The sequence below is a fragment of the Prinia subflava genome, chromosome 26, assembly GCF_021018805.1.
Source record: "Prinia subflava isolate CZ2003 ecotype Zambia chromosome 26, Cam_Psub_1.2, whole genome shotgun sequence".
Classification (NCBI taxonomy): Eukaryota; Metazoa; Chordata; class Aves; order Passeriformes; family Cisticolidae; genus Prinia; species Prinia subflava.
The window spans coordinates 415902-426031 of NC_086272.1; the positions used below are offsets into that span (position 1 = coordinate 415902).

At 55.4% G+C, this 10130-nt stretch overlaps 1 protein-coding gene across 1 annotated transcript; it reads left to right on the forward strand.

The window, feature by feature from the left end:
* Positions 1–3159: 3159 nt before the first annotated feature.
* Positions 3160–8852, forward strand: LOC134562161 (serine/threonine-protein kinase pim-1-like). Its single transcript, XM_063419586.1, has 7 exons — positions 3160–3176; positions 3657–3774; positions 6358–6963; positions 7093–7143; positions 7327–7693; positions 8330–8509; positions 8746–8852. The coding sequence occupies exons 1-7, from the start codon at positions 3160–3162 to the stop codon at positions 8850–8852; spliced, it is 1446 nt and encodes a 481-aa protein (XP_063275656.1).
* The last annotated feature ends 1278 nt before the right edge of the window (positions 8853–10130 follow it).

The following is a 10130-nucleotide window of genomic DNA, read 5'->3' on the forward strand; positions in this document are numbered from 1 at the left end:
GCCGGGGGCATCTCACAAAAAAACATTGCCCGTATCCCCTCCCAAAACAATAAAATCCCAACCAGCCATCAACCCCCACAAAAAATAATCCAAAAACAAACCCATAAACTAACCCTTTCCACCCGGTCCTCCGGCGCCTTCGCAGGGACCCCGACCCCGCGGGAATGCCCCCGGGCCGGGACAAAAAGCTGCTCCCCTGGAGGCGCTTTGAACACCCACCCGCGGCCCGGCCCTGGCACACGGCTCCCGGCAGCTGCCCCGCTGTCCCAGCCGGGCCTTTGCAGCAGGGAGGCTCTGCGGGACCCCCGGGCTGTGCCCCCTCCCAGGCCCTGCCCGCCCCGGGGCTGACCTTCAGCCCGGGCTCTCTCGCTGTCCCGGCTCCTGCAGAGTCCCCGCTCGCAGTTCCTTGGGCCCCTGGGCTCTCCTCTGGGGGTTGGGGAACAGCCGGCAATGGAACCTTGTTCTGTAAAGGAATCATTTTGGTGCTCTCTAGAGAGGCCAAAACTGAAACTTTGTTCCTTTTGCCTGGGTGCAGAGACCATCAGGGCATTTTCTGCACAGAGTTCCAGCCCCCAGCTTTTGTTGAAGGAGCTGCCTACCAATGTCACGCTGCCAGGAGCCTGTCCTTGCTGTCACCTGCTGTGGCTGGGCATGAACAGAGCTCCTGCACTTGCATTTCCAGCTGCTGTGCAATCTGCAGCTGCCTGAATGCAAAAACTGCAATATGAGCCACTCTCAAGGGGGAAATCTCCCCCTGCTGTGCCAGCCCATGGCAATGCTGCCATTCTCTGCTGTTGCTGGGGCGCTCTTGGGTCTGGCTGAGCAGGAAAGGTGACCCTGAGCCAGGAGATTTCTTTGGCTGCAGCAAAGCCTTGGAATGCAAAGACCTTCCTGATGCTGTGCCCTGGGCCAGGATGGAATGAGCCACCAGAGCTGAGCCTAAATTTCTTACAGAATTCACAGAATGACTGGGTAGGATGAGACCTTCAAGAGCATCAAATCCAACCCATGCCCCAAACACCTCAGCTTAACCTGGGTTAGTGCCCTGAGTGCCTCATCCAATCTTTTTTTAAACACATCCAGGGATGGTGACTCCACCACCTCCCCAGGCAGACCATTCCAATACTTTATCACTCTCTCTGTGAAAAACTTCTTCCTAATATCCATCCTGTATTTCCCTTGGGGCAGCTGAAGACTGTGTCCTTTTGTTGTGTCAGCTGCTGTCTGGAGAAAGAGACCAAACCCCACCTGACTACAGCTACCCTTCAGGGAATTGTAGAGAGCGATTAGGTCACCTCTGAGTCTCCTTTTCTCCAGGCGAAACAACCACAGCTCCCTCAGCCGTTCTTAACAGGGTTTTTGTTCCAAGCCCCTCACCAGCCTTGTTGCCCTCTCCTGGATGTGCTCAAGCGTCTCAATGTCCTTCCTAAATTGGGGGCCCAGAACTGGACATGGCACTCGAGGTGCGGCCTCACCAGTGCCGAGTACAGGAGAAGAAACACTGCCCTGCTCCTTCTGGCCACACCATTCCTGATCCAGGCCAGGAGCCATTGGCCTTCTTGCCCACCTGCCCACACTGCTGCCTCATGTCCAGCCTGCTGTCCAGCAGTGCCCCAGGTCCCCTTCCCTGGCTGCTGTCCAGCCACTCTGTCCCCAGCCTGGAGTGCTGCAGGAAGTTTTTGTGGCCAAAATGCAGGACTCAGCACTTGCACTTATTAAACTTCATCCTATTGGACTCTGCCCATCCATCCAGTCATTCCAGGTCTCTGCAGAGCCCTCCTACCCTCCAACAGATGGACACACGGTCCAAGCTTAGTGTCAGCTGCAAATTTACTAATGAAAGACTCAATCCCCTCATCCATGTCGTCAATAAAAATATTGAACAGAACTGGCCCCAGCACAGACCCCAGGGGAACACCACTGGTGCCACCAGCTGGATGCAGAACCTTCACCAGCACTCTCTGGGCCCAGCCATGCAGGCAGTTCTTAACCCAGCACAGAGTGCTCCTGTCCAAGCTGTGGGCTGCCAGCTTTTCCAGGAGTGTGCTGTGGGAGACAGTGTCCAAGGCCTTGCTGAAATCCAGGTACACAACATCCACTGCCTTTCCCGCACCCACCTGGCGGGTCACCTGGTCATAAACAGAGACCAGGTTGGTCAAACACGACCTTCTGTTCTTAAACCCGTGCTGGCCGGGTCTGATAGCCTGGCCATCCTGTAGGTGCTGTGTGATGACACTCAGTATAAACTGCTGCAGTACCCTACTGGGTACTGAGTTCAGGCTGACTTGAGTTGTGGGATAAGGATTTACAATTCAAACTGTAAAGCAGGTATGTTTTATTTCCATCTGGGACACAAGGGGGATTTTCCACCATACCTGCGTACCTGGTTGAGACAGGTTTAAGGTTTAAATACACTCAGATCCCACAAAACAACCCCTCCCTCCCCGCCCATTCTCTGCCCACTCTCCGCCTCCTTGCACTTCCTATTATAATTAGTCTTCTCTGGTGCCACATCTCCTGGTGGTTGCAGGCTGGGGTCTTCTGATGAAGTAAGAGGTCTTCCTCAGTTGTTCACTGTTTGACCTCTTCCTCTGGGCAGATGCAGTGAAGGTTTGGCTAACTCCCAGGTCACTTTGTCCTGGCCAAAACCACGAGCCTGGTTCTTTCTGATTTCTTAAGCCACAGGTTCTGCTTTATGGGGTTTTCACTATACCTAAGTCTTGCTTTACTGAGTTTTCACAATATACACAATATACATCTTATCTCTGTGGTCTTTACCTAGCAACTAAAACCTCATGTGTTCTGTTACAAGTTGTTTTTCTGCTTTTACAGGATTGCTAAATAAGCTGTATATTTCTGCTTCCCCTCCATCTGCTTAAGCACATTAAATGCTTCTAAAATTCTGAATTTTAGATATGTTTCCCATATCAAACTGGCCTATAATTACCAGGATCCTCCTTTCTACCCTTATGGTGTAGGGGTCACACAACACATTGGCCAACCTCCAGTCCTCTGGAACCTCACCAGTGAGCCAGGACTGTTGGGAAATGATGGAGAGTGGCTTCACAAGCTCATCTGCCAGCTCCCTCAACACCCTGGGCTGGATCCCATCTGGGCCCATGGATTTTGAACATCCAAGTGGCTCAGCAGTGTAGCAGGATGGCTTATATCATTAGGTAGAGCTATCCACAACTGGGCCTAAGACCAGGCCTCAGGCCTGGGCCTAGTAGGCCTCGTACGTCCAACATACGTAGTACCAGATAAGGTTATCTGGTATTGGGAATGTGTTAAGGTAGGAGTGCTAATAGCATAGAACAGTTACTGAGAAGACACGGTGGCTGCCTTAAACTGCAATAGCTTACATACTTCTGCACTCTCACTGCCTATCAGAATGCACCTGCTAACTGTAAACGACTCTCTCTGTATATGACCCGCCATCTCGGGAAATAAACCGGAGTACGTGCTTATAACCATAGTGGTCGGACTCACGTTGCTCTAGCCCCCGGTCTACCAGGCCTCAGCTTATAAATGCTGCCCGAACAGGGACTGAGCCTGGTTTATTAGCTTGAATGTGATCAGCTTAAATGCGATTAGATTGAATGCGATTAGCTTGAATGCGACTAGCTTAAATGAGAGAAGCCCCGTTTTGGTTTTAGGAGGCGAGTTCGTCGCTTGCGGGCCCCTATCCTGAAATTCGCGGGGCAGGCTGGGGAGCGTCTGCCGATTGGACTGTTCGGAAAGGATACAGTGCCACCCACTGTCAGCGGAGAGAAGGTAAGAGCGGCGGACGCGGATGGATACACAAGTTTACAAACAAATGGACCGAGATTTTATAGCTGCCGTGCAGCTCTTGGCATCCATTGTCTCGAAAAGAGGCGAAAAACTTAAAGACTCTGATATAAATCAGTCGACCCAATGGGCTCAGAAGAAAGGGAAATTACATCAGCCCTCACTTTTATTTAGTGAAGCAGGATGGAAGGAAAAAGGAAGATTAATATGAGACGCTGTAGTTTTACAAGGAAAAAGAGCAAAGAATCGTTCAGAATTAGGTGTAATTTGGAAAAAAGCGATAAATACCTTGCAAACATTCACTGCGAACTGTAAAACTGCAATTTTAGCCACAGAAAAGACGTCTCTCTGTCTTTCTGTTTCAAAATCGTCCCTCTCCGAGCCAAAAGAGATAAAAAGGCTGTCTAAAATAATGTGGTTCTTTGGTCTGCATTCCGCGCATTCCGAGAGTGAGAACACAGCTTCCCTTTGTTCGTCCCTGGCCGGCCGTGCGGGCAGAGGGCAGGAAATGCCTTCTCCAGCTCCCAAGCAGAATGAAAGCAACCAGGAAGTGCCTCAGCTGCCAGACCCAAGGGCCGTGGCAATAGACGAGAAGGCAGGCGGGGCCGAAGGCAGAGCAGGGAGGGTGCAAGTGATGCAGCAAGGAGGCGGATCTCAGGGCGGCGCTGGAAGCAGGGCCATGTTAGATTCCTCCTCACAGGAAAAGGAGCTGACATCATCACATGTCCTGAGGACAAGCCGTCTTCCCACTAAAGACTGAGCCAAAGAAGGCATTAAGCACTTCTGTCTTCTCCTCATCTGCAGTTCCTAAGTTCCCTCCCACATCCAATAAAGAAAACAGATTTGTATTTCCCTTCCTTTTGCCATTAATATATTTGTAAAAACATATTTTATTATCCTTTACAAAAGTTGCCAGAATGACTTCAAACTGAGCTTTGGCCTCCCTAATATTTCTTTCCTACATGATCCTTTAAATACTTCCTGAGACACCTGACCCTCCTTCCAAAAATGATACATCCTCTTTTTGTTCCTAAGTTCCTTTGAAATCTCCTTGCCCATCCAGGCTGGACGTTTGCCTTGTCAGCTCATCTTTCAGCACACAGGGACAGTCTGTTCCTGTGCCCTCAAGATCTCTGCATTGAAGCACACCCACCTTTCCTGGACTCCTCTGTTTTTAAGGGCTCCTTCCCAAGGAACTCTCTGAGTAAGTCTCCTAAAATGGCCAAAGTCTGCCCTCCAGAAGTCCAATGTAAAAATCTTTTTGATGTCCCTCCTGAATTCACCACATATTGAGAACTCTGTAATTTCATGATCCCTGTGCCCAAGCAGCCTCCAAGCACCACATCTCCCACCAGCCCTTCTCTATTTGCAAACAACAGGTCGAACATAGTCCCTCCCCTGCTGGCCTCACTCACCCACTGTCACAAAAAGTTCTCCTCCATCCACTCCAAAACCTTCCTGCACTGCCTCTTTGCTGCTGTATTGAGTTCCCAGCAGATGTCTGGTAGGTTAAAGTCACCTACGAGAACAAGGGCTGGTGATCCTGAAACATTCTCCAGCTTCTTAGAGAAGAAGTTGTCCACCTCTTCTTCCTGCTTGGGTGGACGATAACAGACTCCCAGTAGGTACCCCTGGGAGCCCGTCCTGTTTGCTTCGGGTAGAACAGGAACAGTGAAAACCTTCCCAATGGCACAACTCCCCAGCCCACATGGGGAAAGGAAAGAAAAAGTTGTCAAGTTCTCAAAACCTTTCTCCTGCTTTGCTGCAAGACTCCTGCTTCACACATGTTGTGGAAAGTCAAGAGAAGCTGCATGGGTGGGATATCTTGTGACAGATGGTGCAACTTGTTCTCTGGGAAAGGTTCTTGGAAAGAGCAGACAGGACTGTGGAGAAGATTCTGGGAAAGCTGAAACAGCTTTTCGGAAATGAAATGAAAGTGGAAAGAAACAACCCAAGATATTTTCCTCTGTTTATTTCTCTGTCCCACTTTCCATCTTAAACTACTTCTTCATCTCATTAATTCTAAATGGGTCTCACCTCTGACATCCAAGACTTGGCAAGATTTAGACACTGTAAAATACCATGAGCTACATCCAGTTTGCCTTCCCGTTTTTCTTGGAAAGCAATGCCGGAGACACAAGTGCAGTGCTTGGGTCAGGTTCAAATTCTGCATTCAGGGAATGTGCTGTGACAGTGTCTGACCCTCAGCAGGGACAATGCACAGCAACAGCCAAGGGGATTCCTCTGTCACTGTGCAGGAGTCAAGACTGGGCCCTGACTGAAAACGGCGAAGTTCCCGTGTTTGGACAGGCTCAGGGGCTGCCCCGGGGAGTGCAGGGCTCGGTGCGAGGCAGAGGGGGCAACGGAAAAAACTGACAAGGGGACAAACGGCCCTGGAGCTTCAGTTGCAGCAGCAGCAGCGGCAGCAGCGGCAGCAGCGGCAGCAGCGGCAGCAGCGGCAGCAGCAGAAAAGAAAAAAGCGGCTTTGTTGACCAACCCGTGCTTCCCCTCTCCCTCTCCCACAGTCCCGCAGCCTCTCCCTTTCCCAGTGTCCCCCTCCCAACCCAGTCTCCCTCTCCCCTGCTGGGCCGGGCCATGCCTCGGGCCCACCCCCGGCCCCGGGCGGGGCTGCCCCGTCCCTGCCCCCGGGCGTCCCGCCGCGGTCTCGCCTTCGCCCGGCTCTGGCAGTGCTGGCGATGGCGCTGCTGGGCGGGCATCAGTGCCTGGGGCTGGGGCAGCATTGCTGGCCTTTGGCTGCGCCTTTACCGAGCCCGGCCCCAGCCCCGTCCCCGGCCCCGGCCCCGGCCCCGGCCCCGGCCCCGGCCCCGGCCCCAGCTCGTCCCTGGGCCCGCAGAGGACACAGGCGGTGCGGCTGCTCCCGCCGCCTCCACTGTGGCTTCCCCGGCCCAAGCTCCTCCGCTTGGCAGCGCGGCCGCTGGCCCTGAGCCGCTGCTGTCCCGTTGCCAGGAGCAAATGCCTGGGGATGCCCAGCCCGGGCCGCTCGAGGGGCGCTCGGGGGCCGTTCCTGGCCCCGGGCCGAGCGCTGACAGCCGCGTCTCGCCGGCAGGGAAGGCGCAGCAGGCCCTCCAGGAGCAGTACCGCCTGGGTTCGCTGCTGGGCCACGGCGGCTTCGGCAGCGTCTGGGCGGCCACACGGCTCTCAGACCGTGCCCCGGTGAGCGGCAGGGCCGGTGGTGGGTGCACGAGGAAGGGGCGCAGGAGGAGGAGGAGGGCGAAGGAGAAGGAGGCTGGGGCTGGGCAGGGCAGGCAGTGAGCTCAGCCTGCTGCTCCCCTTGGCTTGCAGGTGGCCATCAAAAGGGTGCCACGGAACCGTGTCCGGCATTGGGGTGAGCTGGTGAGTGAGCGGGGCCAGCAGGAGAAGCTGGGCCATGCCGGGCAGGGTGGAAGCCGCCAGGACGCCTGGAGGGAGAGCGGGTGTGGGGCCAGCAAAGGGCGCAGAGCATCCCGGGCTGGCTGAGGGGTCCCTGACCCCTGGCACGGCCTCAGCCCCACTGACAACATTGTGCTCCTCCCACAGCCCAACGGCACCAGCGCACCACTGGAGATCGTGCTGCTGCACAAGGTCTCCACTGGCTTCCCTGGTGTCGTCCAGCTGCTGGAGTGGCTGGAGCTCCCCAAAGACATCATTATCATCATGGAGCGCCCGGAGCGTTCTCAGGACCTCCAGCACTTCATTCGGGCACGGCGGTTCCTGTGCGAGGAGGTGGCGCGGGAGCTGTTCCGCCAGGTGCTGGAGGCCGTGCGGCACTGCACCAGCTGCGGGGTCCTGCACCGCGACCTCAAGCCAGGGAACATCCTGCTTGACCTGGCCACCGGGCAGGCCAAATTGATTGATTTTGGCTGTGGCACCTACCTACAAGACACAGCCTATACTCACTTTGCAGGTGAGCCCTCGCAGGGGTGTGCTCCCCATTGCAGACATCTCCTGGCCCAACATCTCACAGCCCAGCCTGGGTGTGGCACTGGGGTTCCCCGCCACTCATGGCACTGAGTCTTCAGCCCAGTTGCTTTTGAACACAAGTGGGTGGGGGGACCAGCTTCCAGCCCTGCTGGCAGCCTTTGCCAGCCACTCTGCCTGGGACTGGGGCTGGGGCTGGGGCAGCCAGCCCAACAGAAGCACCCATGGGTGGGGGTGTCTGAGAGGGGAGCCAGAACATGTGCACCAGCCAGTTTGGGGAGCAGGTGAGAAAGGGCTTGGACTGCTGTGATTGCCTGGTTTGCTTTGGGTTCATAATGGTTTTTGGGGCAATGCAGGCAGGGACGAGTAAGGCATGGTTTTTGCCCAGCACTGAGTGGGTTTTGCTTGTCATGGTTGGGCCTTGCCAGGGCTTCCACTGCCACCTTCCGACACCAGTGGCTTCTTTTCCAACCCTAAGTTTGTACACAAGTCCCAGGTGCTGGCCAGAGGGCAGCAGGTCACACCACGTGCCACTGGGGCAGCCCCTGCACACCCAGGGATGCTGGGGCCAGGCTCTGGGAGCAGCAGCATCCCCCTGATGAACTCCATCTGTATTCCATAGGAACACCGTCATACAGCCCCCCGGAATGGAACCACTTTGGCTGGTACTATGGACAGCCAGCTACCGTCTGGTCCCTGGGCATCCTGCTGCACCAGATGGTGTGTGGGGAGCACCCTTTCAGGAGGGGCCACAAGATCAGCTGGGACCATCAGCTCTCGCTGCCACCACGGCTCTCTCAAGGTGAATCCTCATCTCTGGGCACGGGGGAAATGCCAGTGCTGGGAGACAGCAGTGGGCTGTGGCAGCTGCTGAGGAGGTGGCACGTGTCCTGCTGTCCTGCTTTCCTCCAAAACAGGGAGTTCCTGGGAAAGTTTAGGCCCAGCTCTGAGCAAATGCAGCATGGCCTGAGAATGGGAACAGTGGGGCAGACAGGAGCCTTCTCCAACTGACCGGCAGTTTTTGGTTTCTCTCGCCAGAGTGCCAAGATGTCATCCGGCGGTGTTTATCCATGCTGGATGTGGACCGGCCTTCAGTAGAAGACCTGTTGTGTCATCCCTGGATGCAGGATAGTCATCTGCCATAGAAGAAGGGAGAGAGCCACAGAAACAGCGATGCAGGGCCCTGGTAAGTTCCAGCTCCACACATGCCTTGGCAATCAGAAGCAAAGGACCCAGACTTTTTTGTCCTGCCTGTGTCACTGCACAGGGGTCATCAGATGGGAAGACACAGCCCCTGTGCTGGAGCTGAGCTGCTCTGCCCAGCACTGCTGGCTGCCATCCCAGCTGCTTTGGCTTGTCCTGGGTCACTGCCAGCTGGGGCCCTGGGCAGAACACTGACAGCCTGGTCTCACCCCCAGGGAAAGAGAAGCAGCCCCTGGAGAAGCTGTGCCAGGTGGGGCTGCTGCTGCTGGAGACAGCCAGGACAACATCAAGGATGAAAACCTCTTCCTCGACCAGGCCACCACAAAGCTGAAGATGATGGACTTTGATTCTGGCACCTTCTTCAAAGCCAGGCTCCACAGTGAATTTGCAGATGAGTGCACACACAGGGGGATGCTCCCAGATTTGGGCATTGCACAGGCTGGCCGGGAAACAAAGGTTCCCCCTTTTGCTGGAATGGAAGCAACTGATTTTTCAGTGGGCTGCCAAGCTGCATTTTGGCAGGGCTGGGGGGCATGAGCTGGGGTGGGTGTGAAATGGGTGTGGGGTCCTGGCCCTGCCAACAGCCCCCAGTATCCACTGTGCCTTTTCCCTCATTTTCCCTTTTTGTCTGTAGTCTATTTTCGTTAATTTCCTGTTTGTTTCTCTAAAGGAAGCATTCTAGGTGGTGTCCAGTCTGGATGGGGAAGTGCTTGGGACCAGCTGTGCCGTGGATGGGCCGTGCCCTTGGAGAAGGCTGAGGACATCGTTTGGGAGCAGCTTTTCTTCCAGCGGTGGATGGCGTCAGGTGGGTCCCGTCTTCTTGTCCTGGGTGGGATCAGAGCTTTTGGAAGATGGCAGCCAGCACAGGAGCATCCTGCTGTGGGCAGCTGCTGAGGAGGTGGATGTGCCACGGCTGGCTGCAGGCTGGGCACATGTCCTGCCCTCCTGCTCTGCTGCCAAGGGCAGCAATGATGGGCAGCTCTGGGCACCGCTCTGGGCACGGCCAGCATGGCCTGGGCACGGCGGGCACTGGGACAAGGGGGACAGGAGCCTTCAGCTGACGGGCGGGTTCTTATTTCTCTCCTTGCAGCCGGGCTCTGCGGATGCTGAGGCTGCTCTGGGCTCTGCCAGGGCTCTGCTGGAGCTCAGCCCCAGGCCAGAATCAGCCAAAGAAGAAATGGTGTGACCTGCAGCAGAGACTTGCTTGAGCACTTGGGCAA

Bases quoted from the DNA above. Each gene is read 5' to 3' on its own strand.
- LOC134562161 (XM_063419586.1), top strand. The intron at 3,775-6,357 runs GTAAGAGCGGCG...CTCCCAACCCAG, and splicing joins CCACTGTCAGCGGAGAGAAG to TCTCCCTCTCCCCTGCTGGG. The intron at 8,510-8,745 runs GTGAATCCTCAT...TTCTCTCGCCAG, and splicing joins GCCACCACGGCTCTCTCAAG to AGTGCCAAGATGTCATCCGG.